This window comes from Primulina tabacum, chromosome 5, assembly GCF_025594145.1.
Source record: "Primulina tabacum isolate GXHZ01 chromosome 5, ASM2559414v2, whole genome shotgun sequence".
NCBI lineage: Eukaryota > Viridiplantae > Streptophyta > Magnoliopsida > Lamiales > Gesneriaceae > Primulina > Primulina tabacum.
In genome coordinates, this window is record NC_134554.1 from 39,958,545 (window position 1) to 39,977,746 (window position 19,202).

At 35.3% G+C, this 19,202-nt stretch overlaps 3 protein-coding genes across 3 annotated transcripts; 2 read left to right on the forward strand and 1 right to left on the reverse strand.

The window, feature by feature from the left end:
• Positions 1-9,884: 9,884 nt before the first annotated feature.
• LOC142544464 (glutathione S-transferase T2-like) lies at positions 9,885-10,410 on the forward strand. Its single transcript, XM_075651508.1, has 2 exons — positions 9,885-9,989; positions 10,063-10,410. Exons 1-2 carry the CDS (start codon positions 9,885-9,887, stop codon positions 10,408-10,410), a joined length of 453 nt encoding a protein of 150 aa, XP_075507623.1.
• A 569-nt stretch (positions 10,411-10,979) lies between these two features.
• On the reverse strand, positions 10,980-13,964 carry LOC142547659 (beta-amylase 1, chloroplastic). Its single transcript, XM_075656043.1, is given in 5 exon segments — positions 10,980-11,944; positions 12,060-12,170; positions 12,280-12,365; positions 12,368-12,489; positions 13,274-13,964. Coding segments are annotated over 5 exon segments (1,722 nt in total). The 5' UTR covers positions 13,870-13,964; the 3' UTR covers positions 10,980-11,137.
• A 2,965-nt stretch (positions 13,965-16,929) lies between these two features.
• On the forward strand, positions 16,930-17,499 carry LOC142544465 (uncharacterized). The gene has a single exon (XM_075651509.1). The coding sequence runs from the start codon at positions 16,930-16,932 to the stop codon at positions 17,497-17,499; it is 570 nt and encodes a 189-aa protein (XP_075507624.1).
• Positions 17,500-19,202: the final 1,703 nt, after the last annotated feature.

The following is a 19,202-nucleotide window of genomic DNA, read 5'->3' on the forward strand; positions in this document are numbered from 1 at the left end:
GGATTGTGCCAGGGAGTTCTTCAGAGAAAACATCCGAAAACTCTTGTACTACCGGAATCTTTTCTAGTGCAAGTGTGGTTTCATCATTTACCTCGTTAACATAGCTAGGTAAACTTTTTCTCCATTTTTCATGGCTTTTCAAGTTTGGGAAGCAGATAGTAAGGATTCTTGTTTCTTGACTTTGACATAGTAAACAATTTCTTCTTGGTTTGGAGCCCTTAGTTTGACGTTCTTCATGCGGCAATCTACAATTGCATGATTCTTTGATAGCCAATTCATTCCCAGAATGGCGTCGAACTCCACCATGTTTAGTTGGATCAATTCAGCTTGAAATAGGTGCTCATTGATACAGATCTTACAATCTATGTGCACATTATGTGTTTCAATTGTCTTACTAGTAGGAGTTGCTACTCTAAAGGATTCGACAAGTATCTCAGGTATAAGCCTTATTTCTTAGTGAACCTCTTAGATATAAACGAATGAGTGGCACCACAATCAAACAATACATAAGCTGACATTTCATTGATTAGAATGGTACCTGCCACGACATCGTTTGAGTCATCTGCCTCTTTCTGAGTTATTGCAAACACATGAGCATTAGGCTTATTTTCCTTCGACTTGTTGGGATTAGTATCAGTATTTGACCATGTCCCTTTATTAGGCTCGGGACAATCAGCAATTCGATGTCCCAACTTCCCACAACTGAAGCATGCACCAGTCTTCCTTCGGAATTCTCCAGAATGGCGGTTATTGCAGATGTGGCATATCTTGGCCTCTTGGTAGGTTGTACTGGACGAAGCGCCTTTGAGTGACCCACTGGACTGATTTGGTCTTTTGAATGGCTTGTTTCCCTTGGAAAGATTGTCCAGAAGGAGGTCGTTTATTTTTGTTCTCATCCTCCCGGCGCTTGATGTCTGTCTCGGCTCTTATTGCTGCACCCATTAGATCAGCATAGCTCGTGGGTTGGTAAACTGATAAAGCTGATTGGATAAGGCTATTCAGACCACTCTTGAACCTATGCATTTTCAAGGTATCATCAGCCATGATAGTGGGTGCATAGGTTCCAAGGGAGTTGAACTTTGAAGTATACTCCACCACAGACATATCCAAAGTTTGAGCGAAATTTTCGAATTCACTCAACTTTTGTAATCTCACTTCAGCAGGGTAATACTGTTTCAGGAATACCTCTCGAAACTGTTGCCATGTGATTGGTCCATCTGCTGTCAAAGCTGGTGAGACTGTCTCCCACCGTTGGCGTTTGTGTTACCCAACCCTTGGATGGTAGTGGCCACAATAGTTGCTATGGTCATTAAGTCAACTTGACTTAGGCCCAATCCTGGTGGTGGTGGTGGTGGTGGAGGTAGGTTCCCTTCATTGTTGGTGTTATTACGGTTGTTGTTGCGATTTCCGTAACGCGGGTTGCGGTTGTTTCGTACCGGTCTTCCGTCCATGTCCTACAAGGGTACAAGCTTCTAAGATATTTGTTTGCCAACAGATATATGAGTTAATCATGAACTGAAATCGACAATTGATAAAACCAAATAAATTTTTTTTTATTGATTCAGACGAAAAGGAAGCAATACAAATCCAAGTTTAAGAAAGCACAAAAGAAGAGAAAATTCATGAGAAAGCAAATGGATTATAAATCCTTATTACAACTAGTCACGACATTAAATCCTCAATCATCTAAAATCTCGCCATCTCCTAATGCTTCGTCTTCCATTGGCTCTTCTATTGGTTTCATTTCAGGTTCCAAGTCGATAAGGGCATCCTGGAGTTGTTGAACCTGATTTGTAAGTGTTCATTATGCAGAGTCAAATGCTGCACAGAATCTTGCAGTTCTTGAATGATCACTGCATCTTGCTGATGTCGTTGGACTGCTATAAACGAGGTCTGCTTCAAGAGAGCATTGAGATGAGCTTTCTGTTTCTCTAGCTCCTGTTTTTCTTCTTGCATAGTATGTAAAGTTGCAATCAATTTTTCGTTGTCTTTCTGTTCTAGTGCGAGAGATGCTCGGAGGTCCTTAATGATGGTATCCTTGTCAGGGACGGGTATAACACTCATGCGAGCCGTGGTTCGAGTGCGAGGCATAGAAGAATTTGAAGTCATTTCCTGAAATAAAAAGAAATGGAAAAGCTTACAAAATGATAATGTCGTGAATAAACATCAAACGGTAAATTTCATAGTCATCTCATTCGAGATTTGATTCAGAAAGGGTTCAAAGATGGAAAATTTGAGAATTGATGTATGGTTTGAAGATTATACGTCGAGATCAATTCAGAATAATTAATAGAATCGAATTCTTGAGTTTCCTAAGGAGAGTCACAATTTTCAAATCTAAGATTGGAGTGGACATGAATGACTAAGTTTTTGCCAAAATCTAACTTCGTCAAACTTTGTCTTTCGAAATTCCCAGCCGGATTATGAACCTGACGGCTCTGATACCACTTTAATGTCACGCCCCGAAATCAAGACATGCCATCGGTGTCGTTTAACAATTTAAAATCGTATAACAACAAGCCACGTAGTACATCAAATAGTCAAAAGCCATTCTATTACATAAATCAATAATCGTCTTTACAATGCGATTACAACGAAATGCGGAAGCGTAAAATACGATAATCTAACTTAAGATAGAATAATAAGACTGGTCTTGAATCAGATCACCATCCCCAAAAGTATTCTTGTTCTTTATCTTCGATTTGTTCCTCGTTCTTATCTTGGGTGGGAATGTAAGGGGTGAGTATTTCGAAAATACTCAGTAAATGGGGGTCGATCGGGCATAACAAATATCAAGGTGATAATTATACGAATATATTATCATAATTTCGATGGTATACATTACCATAATTTAAATAGTAAGCATGTTAAATCGAATATAAACAAAATACAAACATAGCACTGAAAATCATCTCATTTTCATGGTTTACTGATCAGTCCCCTATATGTTACTCCTCTAAGGGGCGAGGCCAAAAGAATAGTTATATATCCCACCGCATCAGGGCCTTCAACAAAATATATCAAATATCGAAATTTCCTTGCCATTTCTAATTTGAATCATTACAGTGCATTTCAAATATTTCAAACATGCTTTCAAATATTATAACTAATATCCAATAACAAATTGTTCAAGAATGTTCATAACAAATAGGAACGAATATATCATGCCGATCGAATTTCAAGAAACATACATAATGTATTTTTCAGCAAATATTGACATACCTATGAAGAACAAATATGTCGTTGTATTTACATATATCTAGTAGTACACTTATGAAATGCAAGTGTGCGTAAGAGTATAGCAAAAGCTCACTTACTTGATTATTATCTTCGGAATAAAACGTGAAGAACTTGTGGGAGGAATTCCACTCGAACTCTTCCGAATAGTGGCAGCACTTGAGCAGCAACCTTAGCTCAAAACTTGGGACAAAATGTGGGTAGGACGGAGGTAAACCGAGGCTTGAAAATAACCGCTATGGAGCTCGAAAATATGGACAGCTTGTGCCTTGTTTTTGGTGTGGTTTCCTTTAGCTCTTGGGGGTATTTATAGGTTCATGGACAGGAGGTGAAGAGGCTACTATTCAATACCATTACCACCATGTTTATTGCCTCCTTATGGGCTTTAAACACCATTAAAATGTTGTTATGTCCCTTCAAATTCCTCTTTAAATTCATGGCTTGAATGAAGCTTAAAGGCTTGGTAAATTTCAGGTCACAACATCCAACTTCTTGGTTTTTACCAGTGACGATTGTAATCATATAGGCCTATTGTGGCCGCATTCCTCACACGTGTGCGTCTGTGTGTGTGCATATATTCATACGAACATCACGAGGAAAGGAGAGATCTAGAGTGTATTAATAGGATATTGGAGGAAGATACTAGAAAGCAAGAAGAAATGGAGAGTATATCTGAAACGTCCACAACTCGTTTTCTTTAAAATGTAATAGAAGTTTTTTTTTCTTTCCTAGTCTCGGCCGAACCATGTATATACATGTATAAAATATTTTTGACACCACTTGAAAATAAAAATACCAATTACATTTGAAAATTCAAAAGAAATTAATTTGAAACATAGATTCATAAATCTTTTCTAAACCTAACTTACCAATATTACAAAATCATCTTAACTCAAACATCCTCTCCAAAACCATTCAAAATCTTATAATAGTCGTAAAAATCTTTAACGTAAACTTAAACGTAAATCATAATGCGTAAAATCTAACGCTGGTCCTCGGGTTGTGTGCACTTTCAGTCCAACAAGATCAACCATCAAGACCTCCCTCTATATTAATATCATGTTCACCTGCATCCATTACACCTAGTGAGTCTAATGACTCAGCAAACCATAATCTTCATAACAAGTTATACGTATACAATCACATGCAATAGTGAAAATACTTGTACTTAAAATAACCTTTCATGAACATGCATAGCTCAAATATTTTTCCTTTCATCGAATGTATTTTCCTTTTCATAATATACGTTTTCTTTTTCATCATAAACATTTTCTTTTTTTATCATAAACATTTACGTTTTTCTTTTATTGAATTCAGATCGTTAATTGTGACTTTCGTTTCATCATAAGGTCGATGGATCCATCTACATGTAACCACAGGACTGGACGGCGGGGGCATCAGCGACACTCTCACCCATCAACTGAACTTTGGCCTATCATCATCATATGTAAATACGATCGTCGGGCTTTTCTTGGCCTTCTCCCAAAAATGGGCTCCCTCTGGGACATTTTTCCCTCACGATATCCCCAATCATATCATCATAACATCGTAATAGCCACAATTACTTCACCTCCTCCAACGTTTCATATTTTCATCGAAAATCGAATACCGTTAAAAGTTATGGCTCGGCGTATACAATCACCTTAAAACACCTTATTTTCCAAAAATATCATATTCCATCAACCTTATTTTGAATAATTGAAAACAATTATTTAATAAAAATATTTTTCATTTTTCAGTCATCGGTCTCCGTTCCTCGATCGCATTTCGAATAACCTTTAAAAATACAGTTTTATGTATTCAACTAATGAAATCCTATTTTAACATGTATTCACGCATATCACAATTAATTCGTGCCATTAAAATCATTTAATCGGTCATTTTTCATTTTTTTAGATCTGTATGCGGTTGGATTACGTTTCCTTATTTTCGGACCTTACAATCTCTTGCTACTTTCTTGAGTGTGGCCACTGCAGCCATTATACAGGCTGCAAGAACATTTGCAGCAAGGGTCCCAAAAGGAATCCATTTCAGCGCCCCTTTTTTCCCAAGCCACGCCCATTGAACGGAGCTAATAACCACCTGACCCAGACATCAACAGGTCCAACTATGCAAGCTAAGAATAGTTGAGCCTAACTACCACCTGCAATGAACTCTTTCTTTTCTGAACCTCCGAACGCTCCCCATAGCAGGCCTAGGTATGTATTAGCATAATCGTGAATGTCCAGAAACAACACGACCTGTCAGAAGTCCAAACGGGTAGGCATGAAGGGATGCCAAAGAAGGGGGTCGACATTTGTATGTCTGTAAAACCATCTGAACCCTCTGGTAGTCTAGATCCCGAACACGATATAACCAGCTCCTAGAAGCAAGCCTGTTGAGATTCAAACATAAATGTCTACCTTTTGATATTAGCTGCAACAAGCTGGAAATACCCGGAAGTTTTTCAATAAAGAAAATAACTCGTTCACCTATAACAATGCCAAGCACAGCAAAAACTCATTTGCCATCGGTACTAAGGTCGAACATCTTTTGATTCCAGCCTGTTGTCAGCCCGATTCCTAGTTGATCCGAAAGTTCGAAAATGCTTCCTTTAAATAAGACACCAAACCAGCCCCCATCAAGAACGAACCAACCAGAAAAGGTAATAATAGATCTCTATAATAATCACCAGGTAATCAATTGGCAGGATAGCCATAGACAAGACTAAAGCTTGTGCAACTTAAATGATGGTCAAGTAAAAGTAAATGGCATCTATCTGTTTATTTTACAATATCATTGAGTAAACTACGAGGAGGCCAAAGTACTTTCTATACGACAGGGGAAATTAAAAACCAGGCGAATTGTCGTAATCCATCAGTGATATAAACATAACACAGGATTGAATTGAGAGTATGACAAAGGATGAACCATGTTTGAAGGAAGATCTGGGTGCATGTAGATATGATCACTTGTAGCACCAACTCCCCTGGGTTGAAAAGCTTTTGAAGGCCGTATCCAGCTAGAACCTGCCAAAAATATTACACAAGAAAAAGATAAGGTTTCTGCAAATAAGGTAGCAGCTAAATAAATCATTCTTTTCCATCTTCAATTAATTTACAGATCGCGTTCTAACTGATTCACTTAATAATTCCCCGAGAATTTCGAATACAGCAAGCGATAGCAGACATGAAATGTACTCCAACAACCAAGGCAACGGCTTCTTTTCATCCTACCAAAATAACAATGCAATGATAAAAACTGAACCATGTGGTCCAAAGACGAAGAAACCGAACACTGAAAAAAAACAGATGATTCTTTCTAAAGTGGAGGTATGATGTCTAGAGCTAATGAAGACGCGGGTGAAGAATGATTGAAACTACTGGGGCCACGAGACCAGAATCCGGGAGGCTGCAATAAATAGTTCTTCCCCTTGAATAGAAACCATGGTTCCATTTTCGGACCCAAGGAGAAGCGACGAACGTCAGTATCAGTGCCCATCACCAACATCCCCTGCCTCTGATACCGTGTCACATTCGCTGTCGACATCTACTTGAGGCGGTAAAATATATGATCGACTCAACGACATGGGCCTCGAAAAATTGGCAACACACACTACGGCACTAGATCAAACGAAGCACTTTTTCTACGTTCAAGTTCAAGAATCTTTGGATCCATACTCAGTTTTTTATTTGCTGAAACCAGGAAACTCAAGCAACAGAGTCAGGAAAAAGTTGCAGTGCCATATATCAGTATCGATCACAAAAGATTATAACTTCTATTCAATGGCCCTTGCGCATGATGAATTGGCAATAGAATATTTGGTAAACAAAATTTCATACCACAAGAATGAAAATTGCAACACGCCCTCAAGAAACTAACAAATGAATAAACAAGTGTGACAGGAATTTCGGCATGTGAGTTGGTTTTATCTCTTGTGTTCGAACAAACAAAAGATCAAATTATAACTATTATGCTAATAAAACCAAGATTCATATCAACATTATTAAATCATATTTGACTACTTACTTCCAGTAAAAAGTTATATGCCCTATTATTTTATATATATATTGTGTTGTCAAATTTCAATTTTTATTTAATATATTTCAGTTTTCGACAATTTTAATTATTTTTTATCTGGGCTATTGATGTAGCACTTTACATGTCAATGTCATGTCAAGGATGACGCGTCGGAAAAATGACCAAAATTATATATATAAAAAAAAGTGGATTAAGAATGAAATTTTAGGGGTGTCAATTCGGGTGAGTTGGATCGGGTTGAGCAACATTACTATTCAAAAATTGTTCAACCCGAACCCGAGCCAACCTGAAAACCATCAACCCGAACCCGGATCAACCCGATTTTGAATTTTTATAAAAATTTTTTTAAAGAAAATTAAATAAAATTCAAAAAAATAATACTAATATTTTAATTTAAACGCATACTAATAAAATCTCTCTCATTTATATGATTTAAATTTGAAAATCTAATAGTAGAAAATAAAATATATTTACTAAATCAAATAAACAATTATTTAAAATATAAAAAAATTGTTTAAAATAAATAATATATTATGAAAATTTATGATATAAATATACAATAAATATTTTTTCAGACATACAATATATAAAAATATAGACAATATTTATTAATTATATATTTTTTAAAAAAAATAAAATTTTCGGGTTGACCCGAACCCAACCCGATCTTTTTTTTTCGGGTCAGCTATCGGGTCCAACCCGATCTGACCCGAACCCGAACCCGAAAATCCCAACCACAAACCTGATTTTTTTCGAGTTGAACTGTGTCGAGTTGATGAGTCGTGTCTGATTTTGACATCCCTGTGAAATTTGACAACTCAAATTATCAAAATCACGTAAAAATGGGATTTTGTCAATCATCAACTATCCACACATTAGGACAGTTGAGACGAACACGCATGTGAACATCAAACGAGTTTTAAGCTAGAGAACTTATAGACTAAGGTAGACAACTTCCGTGACATATCGAAAAGCACAAAACTTTTCTACAAAGAAACACCAAGTTTTAAAAGATCAATAATTTCATGTAAAGAAACCTCAGCGTATTGTTCGACCAAATTAATTTTTTAAGAAATGAACAGGAGCAAAAACATCCACTAATTGTACAAATGTCAAATGGCCACTAACAGTTCTTTCCAACAAGTATTAAGTGCCTCCGTAAATGGATCACATACTAAAATAAAAATTGTTTTTTGTTATTTGAAGTGAGTTACAATAAAGAGTAGGTCTCTTGTGAAACGGTCTCACGAATCTTTATCTGTGAGACGGATCAACTCTACCGATATTCACAATAAAAGTAATACATCTAGTATAAAAAGTAATATTTTTTCATGTATGACCCAAATAAGAGATCTGTCTCACAAAATACAATCCGTGAGATTGTCTCACATGAATTGTTGCTTACAATAAAATATTATAGTATTACATTGTAGAAAAAAATTGTGGCACCTTGTGGTATGGGACTCTGAGAGGTCGTTCACGTTCCTCATATCAAGTTTGAGTTTTGTTTATAAGAATGTTAACTTATTTAATAAAAAAATTCAATGTAATATATTTGATTTTCATTAATTGTAAACTAAAACAATTATTAGAAAAAATTGCCGTATCACAATAATTGTTCTTGCTAAACAATTTTTTTTTTTTGTAGAGTATGAATATCTGTCATTATTTGTTGTATCAAATCCATCTGTAGTGGATCTCTTCTTTCTGATTTACCCATCGACTAGTTTTCATCTTCAAATAGTATTTAAGTGGGGCCAGATTTAAAACACGAACCTTAGGTCATATCCAACCACAAATTCTATTTTGGTGCAAATTTTGCACTAAAATAGTGCGATTTCTGCATCAAATACAACATCCATCTCCAACCCATTTACTTCAAATCTTACACCAAAAAGAATATTCTCGAAATATTTTTTTATTTTACATATTTTAATTATTATATTTAAATTTTGACTAATGATTGATTATTAATAAATTTAAATAATAATATTTAAGTTTATAATTTAATTATATAACATAAATTAATTTATATATAATATGAATTAATATACGAAAATTATTTAAATTGAAAAATATGCAAACAAATTCTAACACAATACAGATACAACTTCATGACCGTAGGATTAGATTTTCTATCTAGATAATGGCCGTTGGATGGATTCTATTCCTATCTACATCATAATCATATCATTTGGATGAATTACATTCCTATCTACATCAAGACCGTAGGATTTGATTTCCTATCCAAATGATGACCGTTTGATTAGATTCCAATCCTATCTACAAAAGGACCGTTAGATCATATTACATGTAATCTTGACCCTTTGATAAGATTACAATCTTATCGTCTTTTAAGTATAAATAAACTATATCCGGATCATAAAATTATAACACCTACAATCTCAATCTTATTATCATTTTTCCAAGCAAGCTAATGGCATCCAATGCTAGAACTACTTCTTACAACGTTGAAGAAAGACAAGATTATATCTCATGTATATCTTGACATAACACAAAATCCTATCATATGTATCAACCAATCCAAAGACCAGTTTTGGACTCGTGTCGAAGAAGCTTACAACATCACCAAACCAAACTCTCTACAAGTATGTAACAAAAGATTAATGCAGTGTCACATGAAAGTTGTACTCCGTCACATTGGAAGATTAAGAGGATGCATTCGTCAAATTGAAACTCTCAAACCCAGTGGTGCATCTGAAGAGGATATTGTAAGTAATTTTTTATATAGATTATTTTCTTTACTAGTTTAAACTCTTATACGAGTCGTGTATTTTCGTGCAGTTCAATAGAGCAAAAGATCTGTTCATGCAAGATTCTAATTATAGTAATGGATTCAAATTTGATCATGTGTGGCATATTATGAAAAATATTGAAAAATTCTCCAGTGACATCAATCCATCGAGTTCAGTTCCTAAAATTCATGTGACAAACTTGGATTCGTCACAGTCAGAAGCTCAGACATCAGAGACTCCAATATCAGGTTCTCCTGGATTGCACTCATTTTCAATTAATTTAAGCAGTGATGAAAATGCAGGTGGCACTTCATCCGAGCGACCTATTGGAGTTAAAAAAGCTAAATTAAAGGGAAAAAAAAAGATGATAACATTTCAGAATTATTATCTACGATGAAACAAAGGCATCACAATCTTATGAATATACTAGAAAAAAGCTCCACCGAACTTCATCAACATTATGATATTCAAATGCTAAAATTGTAAAATGATAAATTGAAATTGGAAAATCAACGAAAGAAAATTGAAACTCGACAACAAGAAATCGCATTGGCTGCCCTTCAAGAGGAGAATAGAGTTCTGTACATTGATTTAAGCACAATTGGCGATCCTGAAATGCGTGAAATAGTTCGAATTGAACGAGCAAATATTATGCGAAAAAGAGAAAGATACGGACAACAAGATATTGAAACGTTTAGAAAATATTTGAGTGATTTGAGGATCCGGATCAAATTTACTAGATTATTGATTATCTAGTTTGTTTATCATTTAAATGTATTTTAAATTCCATTATTGTCTTTGTATTTGCATTTGAATTATGTGTTTCAAATTGTATTTGTATGTAAATTATCATTATCAATTTAGGTATGAATTGTATTGTTATATTAAATCTGCACCAAAATGCTGTTTTACATCATTTTGTGCAGCATCAGAGATGCTCTTAAAATTCAGACAAACATTGGACACATTTTAATTAATTTATACATAGTTTCAATCCCAGCCAAACACTGCCCTAGAATCATAATAAATTCAAAACGCAATACAAAAGCATCCATATATCTATTTGCTTAGATATATGTAAAAGATATACTTGTACAATATCATCTAAATGTGATATTTCGACTTTAATGCATCAGAGCAACAGCAGCTTCCTCCACTAAGGGCTGAGTTACTTGCACAAAGTGCTCGGCTTCCCGCTCTACTTCCTCCCAACACCTGTGGACGTCTCGTCCCTCATTCATCTTCTTGACGAAAGCAACGAAACGTCTCCAATTATCGGGTTGAAACAGGTCAGGGTTCATCCTCAAATATGTAAAAGCACACATCTCTTTCCCCTCTGAGTTCCCTTCGACATTTAAGGCCGAGGCCTGCAGAATCTGTTCATGTGCATAATCATCATATCTTGGGAGGGCGTTTTCTCCAGCGAGTGGAACCTCAGCTCCGATGGTTGCTAAAGCCACTTGCTTGACGAGTTTCTCGGGTGCACAAAGAGCATCTTGGGGTTGCTCATGGTCTCTCATCTCTATACAAGTGAAGTTGAATATGGCGCCGTGGCGCGCAAGCATTTTAGCTATTGGTAAGTAGCCATCTCGAAATCGAGTGTTGTAATATCCAGCTGTGAGTTCGGGGGCGTGGGAACGGGAGCCGTAGTGCCAGTGAATGCCGGCAATCTTGACGGAGATTTTGACCCTATGGTCTTGGAATATACTTGTGGCAGATTGCAGTATTCGCTCGCCGTGGCCTAGAAGCATTTGGGAGTACCAAGAAAGGAAAAACTCCCCGAATGGGCTGTTCCAGCCACCACCTTCTTTGCGGAAGAAAACAGTATCTTCCGGCCAGTTGTTGTAGTGGCCTGCATCAGTTGGACCAGTGAGTCCCCACTCAGGTTTTCCATTTGCTTCAGCTGCTGCTTTTAAGCTACTGATCATGTACTGAAAAATGGCACGAAAACGAGGTGATTCAAGAACGATTCAAGAAGTAAACGAACGACCTAAAGAAAGATACAACAGAGGCCCAAAAAAATATGGCTTTGGAAGCAAGATTTACCTTGTCGTAGCATTGAAAAGCTCCAATCCCAGGAAACTTCCAGGTCCCGTTCTGCTCTGGATAGGATGGGTACCGAAGTTCACCTGCTGGTCCCATTCCAACTTGAATTTCCTATAAGTGAAATAAGGAATGCATTTTAGTTTCATGCCATAACAAGGGAATCTTAAAAAACAATAAGAATAATTTGATAAAGATAAATAAATTATATGTGAAAATTTACCACGATGGTGTCGCCTAGGAAATTCTCGAATTTGTCCTTGAAAGCCCTCATAAAATCTGAATAACATTGGACAGGAGTTCTTCCTTCAGTACTGGAAGAGTATCACAACCAAGTGATATGTATTCGTAGTTCCTTCTACCCCATTGGTCTGTATAAGCAAGATCCGGATCCTGGTCTATCTCCTCCACAACCCATTTCGGCAGAGGAATACTGAAGAAGTGAAAGATCACATGATGTCAATAACTTCAGACTGTACTTGTTGAAATTGGAGAGAAAGATAACAATACGAACACGGGAATCGCATCAAGAATTATTTCAATTAATATCCCTACTCCGACTTTGAAACAAACAAAGAACAATTTTTGGTTATCTAAAGGTAAATCCAATAGAAGCAAGGAAAAGTTATAAACTCCTTCATAAGATACTTTGGTCCCATTTTCTTTACATTGTATAAGGTTAACAATGCAAGATGCAATTGGACTATTTGGACATAGCATGCCACCAAACTAACGTAATTCGCACATATGGCGATAAAACATAACGTGCACACCAATGGACAATAACGGGGAGGCTTCCTCGTTTCCCGGAGTCTAAAAAGACACCAGTTTTGACTAAAAACCGATTAACATCTTCGCCTAATTATTTGTGCATATGTTGCTTAATGATGCACATCAAAATGCTACTCAGAATCACAGATGGTATAAAGTTCCTATCTTTAATCAGATATCAGTTATTCCATGTTTACCCAACATTTTCCTATGTTTTTCTTTCATGATGAATTTCTAGGCCTTAACAATCTTTTATTCTAACACTAGATCAAAGATATATAACAGAAGATAGAAACAAACAATTTAATCATCTCCAGTGGCCATTGAGATCGCTCACACAATTCCGATACGAATAAAAAATCCCAAATCATGAACAAATCCAGCAAAAAGACCAACAAAAATCCAATCAATACGAGAGAAAATAAGAAGGGATTGAATCGACTTACGTGCAAGAATCCCCGACATTTCCGCCGCACTGATGGAAGGACATCACCGCCTGAACTTTCAGCCCGTGCTTCCTCGCCATCTCGATCAGCTCCGTATACCCGCCCCAGTTATACTCCCCGGGCCTCTCCCCCTCCACCAATCCCCACCACACATCCATCATTATCCCCTTCACACCAGCGCTCTTCAGCGCCTGCAAACTCGCGTTCATTGCCTTCTTCCTGTTCACCGTGTGGTTCCACGTCACGCTGTCCAGCGGCATCATCACGAAAACCGGAACCCCCTTCTGCGCCTCCTTATCCTGCGCACCTCCTCCCGCTAGATGCTCCTTATCCTCCGTAACTGGCGCCGGCATCATCAGAGCCTGCGCAGCAACCGACAGATCCGCCCGCACGCCGCCCCTCAACGGGCTCATAGGCGGCGAAGGCGACAGCCGGTCAGCCTCAGCTCCCGCTCTCTGAGACAAAACCCGCACATTCGCGGGTGCCCTCCACACCGCGGCGGTCACCGTCGAAGACGCCGATACCTCCCCGGAAACCTCCCCCGCAAACTGGGCACCGGAAATCGCTCCGATCTGGTGAGGGAAACTCATTGCCATAATACCCAGAACTTCAAATTTCAAAATTTCAAAACAAATTTCACAAATTTAATGATATTTTTCTCCTCAGAAACCAACAATGCATGTAGTATACGGAGGAAAGAGTGGTGCGTATTTATAGAGATAGAAAGCAGTACAAGAGATGAGATTTTTTAAACGGTTGGACCGTCATGCTTTCGACACGTGTCCCATGGGACACGTGTCGGGCTTTTGGCGGTTTCAGATTAGACGGCTGGGATGGTCTGGGAGTCACGTGAAAGGAACGGTGGGATTTCGATCAAAGGGTGAAGGTTCGAGTGAGGACGTGACAATCTCTGTTAGGAGCAGACATGTTGGAGTTTAGCTTCGTAAGGTTTCTTTGACGTCCACGAAATGGGGATTTTATTAATAAAATAAAATAATTTGATTATTTTATCTTTTTTATTTAAAAAATTGCAAATCTTGGCTTGAAATGTGTGTAGATAAATAAAATTATAAAATAAAATAACTTTTTTTATATAATAATAGAGTGTACCGATTGTTTTTTTTTTATTATTATTATAACATGTGGGTATGGGGTGATTAGGATTTTTTTCTTAAGTAGATCTCTTGTGAGATGGTCTCACGAATCTTTATATGTGAGACGGGTCAAACGTATCGATATTCACAATAAAAAGTAATACTCTTAGCATAAAAAGTAATATTTTTGCATGGATGACCCAAATAAGATATCTGTCTCACAAAATACGTCTCGTGAGACTGTCTCAGATAAGCTTTTGTCTTTTTTCTTTAAAGATATTTATGTCACTTAATTCAAACAATAGTAGGATTTCATAACAATTTTATATTACAAAGTTTAAATTTGAATTTTTTATTTTGTTATTATTGGCTAATATCGGTATTACGAGAAAATATAATTTGAATAAAAATCACACGGGTTTATATTTATTTATTTATTTATTTTGAAAGATTTATACCAACTTAACTCAATCCAACCCAATCCGATCCTAAACGTTAGCATATAATTCTCCCAACTCATACACAAATTTTAATGGATTGATTCGTAAAAAACCGTTTGACAATTATATTTATAATATTTTTAACTAATATATTACAAAAAAAAAAAAGATTAAAAAGGGTTTAATTGTAGGACCCGACCCAAACCGGCTTGTGTAGAAAAATCAATATTTCTTATTCAATCCAACCCAAATAGAACGGTTCGGTGTCTGGTTCAAGTTCTACCCGACCTTAAAGAGATTCATAGTATTTAGGAAAGTAATACAATTAAAAAATATATTTAAACATAAGTTGGTTATAATTAGTTTGTAATGAATTATTTTATAATATAATTTTGTGAAAGATTGTACTCCGTTGATTCAAATATATGGTTATTATTGTAACATAACTTGTAGACAAATTTTTTTGAAAACGATTCAATTTAAAAATATTATTTAAATTCGATCGTATGATGTTAGGAAGAGATAATTGTTCAGCTAGAAGAGTGATTAAACATTGTTTAGGTCGTTTTACAGGTTCAACTTATTTGAGTTATTTTAGTCTTTTTACATGAAATCCTAAGTAGTTGTTATCGAATTAAGGCAAAAATAAAAAACATTAAAAATGCAGAGGACATGAGGTGTTTGCAGACGATTCAAAAAACAAAGTGGTGTTTGTGTATGGATTCATATTTCATAGTATCTATTATCTATCTATCTATCTATCTCTATATTTCATATTTGTAGGATGTTTAGTTCTAACAGTAGAAGTAAATAATAATTAAAATGAAATGAGGTATTTGGATATGTTAATTCTTAGATGATTAATTATTGGTGTTTGCACGTCTTTAATGTCCCAATGATTTCTCAATTTGGCATCCATTTAGTTGCTATTCGTTTCATTTCATTTTTAGCTGATTTATCAATTTCCCTCATTTTTCCACAATGAATGTATGAAGGTTAGTTTTTGCCTATTCATTTGATTCTGTTTCTTTAAGAATTGAGATCATCAATCTAGTGAAAGCATTTCAGCTGTAGTTCTTATAATGCAAGATCAATCTAATGAAAGTCTTTTGATTCCCAATATCTGTATATCGTCATCAACTTGTATCGAACGAGATCCAGGAAAAAATAAAACAAATATGTGAATATCATGTTAATGTACGAAATGAGATAAGACGTTTATATATAAATATGGGGTCTTATCAATCAGATATGATGAAGTATCCGGGTACAAAATTTGGAAATCGAATCATCGGTTTCAAAAAAAATGGTTGCAGAAATTTCATTGGTTGGAATATTCGCCTTCAACAAATAAGACATATTGTTTCCATTGTTTTTTTTTTTTTCTGAATGATATTAGTTCGTCTAATATCTCATCGCTGGTTAATGAAAGATTTGACAGTTGGAAAAGGGTAAACCAAGGAAAAACATGTGTTTTTCTTGCCTATATTGGTTCTGCAGCTTCTTCGCCTCATACTATGTGTGAGAGAAAGACTGAAAATTTGATGAGACCATCGCAACATATTGATAAAGTGATGCATGCACAATGTAAAGAGGAAAAGGAGAAAAATTGTTTGCGTTTGAGGACCTCAATTGTAGTTTTTCGATGGCTAGCACTTTAAAGTTGTGTCTTTAGAGGCAACGATGAACTTACATCTTCATTTAATTGTGGGAACTTTCTTGAATTAGTGAAGTTTTTTTCAAAAATGAGTACAGAAATTAACGAAATTGTACTTGAGAATGCTCCAAAAAAATTCCCAATACATTGCTCCAGAAATTCAGAAAGAGATTTTGTATATTATGACCAATAAAGTACGACATATAGTTCGTGAAGAAGTTAGAGATAAATGCTTTTGTATTCTTATTGATGAAGCACAAAATATATCTAAACAAGAGAAAATGGTCATTATCTTGAGGTTTGTGAACAATCATAGGATTTTGATAGAAAGATTTTTTTCCATCAAAAGTGTTAGTGACACTACCTCATAAAATTTGGAAAAAAAAAAGAAATATAAAATGTAACTGTTCATCATGACCTCTAGGTTAAGAAAATCAGAGGTCAAGGTATGCTTGCGCTAGCAATATGCATGGTGCGTGGAATGAACTTCAAGCATTATTTCTCATATATTGTCTGTTTGCATACTATGTCCACTGTTTTGCCCATCGATTACAACTGACATTGGTTTCTGCAGCTAAGGATGTCATTGTTATTTGGGAATTCTTTTCTCATTTGGATAATATTGTCAGTATTGTCACTTCTTCCACTAAGCACATTGCTGAGTTACATGATGCACAAAGAAATGAAATCAAGAATTTGTTGGCAAGTGAAGAACGTGATTCTGGAACTGGGGCCAATCAGATTGCTAATTTGCAGCGAGCAGAAGTTACTCATTGGAGTTCTCACTACGAGTCAGTAAAAAGTTTGACAAGTATGTACACTGTAACTTGCAAAGTTTTTGAAGATCTTAGTGACCATTCTCCAAATGGAAGAGCTAAGTCTGAAGTTCGCGAGACTTACAGAAACATGGAAAGCTTTGAATTTGTGTTCATTTTGCACTTAATGCATAAAATTATGAGAACAAATACTTTGTCAAATTCTTCAAAGAAAATCTCAGGATATTTTGACTGCTATTACATTTTTCACTACGACTAAAACTATCCTTTTGTTCTCGTCAGCAAACTACAATTGAGCATCATTACCACTTTGATGTTTTTAATGCAGCAATATATTTCATCTTGATGGAGTTAAATACTAGATTCAATGAGTCATTAGTATAACTTCTTTCTCCTAGTACAATTTTAGATCCTAAAAATTCATCAGACTAATTTAACAGTGATGATATTTGCAAGCTTGCAACAAAGTTTTATCCTGAATATTTCACATATCAAAACATCGTTGCTTTGGAGTATGAATTAAAACATTATAAACTTGATGTGATGCAAACTTTGAAAGTTTCTACACTTGTTGAGTTGTGTCGGCAACTGACTAGTGGACGGTGAAAAGTTTATGTTATGTCGACTAGATTGATTCATCTTGTTTTGACATAACCTATGTCAACATCCACTACTGAGCGAGCTTTTTCAGCAATGAAGCATGTGAAGACGACACTTTCGCAATAAAATGGAGGATGACTTTCTTGCCGATTGTTTGACACTCTATATTGAACAAGATTTAGCTAAACATATAGATGTAAATTCTATAATAGATGAATTTTATGTTTCAAAATCTCGTAGACCACAACTTCATTGAACATTATAATGTAATATCTTTTTTGATAATATATAACTTATTATATTAAGTTCAAGCCCTCTCAAACTCTAATTCATCGATCCGTCCCTGTCCCTGACCATCAATCATAATTTTTGATAAATACACAACCTCTGGATCATTTAATTGGTGTCAAAACCTAGTTATTATGTTCGATTTAATAGAGTTCAAGGAATATCTTAATTGGTAGAGGGATTGTATTATGATACTTAGAATGCTTTACTATTTAAAAAATTAAAATTGACACGGTTACAGCCCAATATACATGTAGAGTTTTTAATCATAATTTTTTTTTGTGAGATGAATATTTTATTTAAGTCATTAATAAAAAATAATAATTTTTATGTCAAAAATATTATTTATTATTATAAATATTACTAAAATTAAATATTATTCTTGAGATGATATCCTAATATATATTCGGTATTTTATTACACAGTAAACGTCTAATCCCTATGCGTGCAGCATGCACTAATTCTACCGACTTATTGTACATTGCTTTCCGTGTTTAGTCTATTTCTAGTTATTGTCTTTTGTAAAATTGTCAAAAGTACCACGTTACACGACTCGAAAACCGGACAAAGCAAAATTCACACGGATGCTATTTGTATAGTCTGTGTCACACACACATATACACGCGCACACACATATATATATATAATATAGTTTTACTGGCAATAAAAATGTACAAATATATATATATACACACGATTTCACGGTTTTACCCATCATAATCAGTCGTAATTACCTTCCAAAACAAAATATCAAAGAGTAGGTCTCTGTGACATGGTTTCACGGATATATTTATGTGAGATAAGTCAATCTGGTCTATATTTATATTTAAAGTGAAAAGTTATATTTTTAGTAAAAAAAATAATGTGTTTTCATTAGTCGAGTCGAGTCGAGTCGAGTCAGAGATCCATATCATAAAATTAACATGTGAAATGGTCTTATAAGAATTTTGTGATGTAAAAATATTGAAAACTTTATCTTCATTCTTTTTTATTTCAGAAAATATTAGAACTCGATATTTAGGTATATATGATCAAATATAATATTAGTCCATGTAAACAATAAAAGTTTGATTT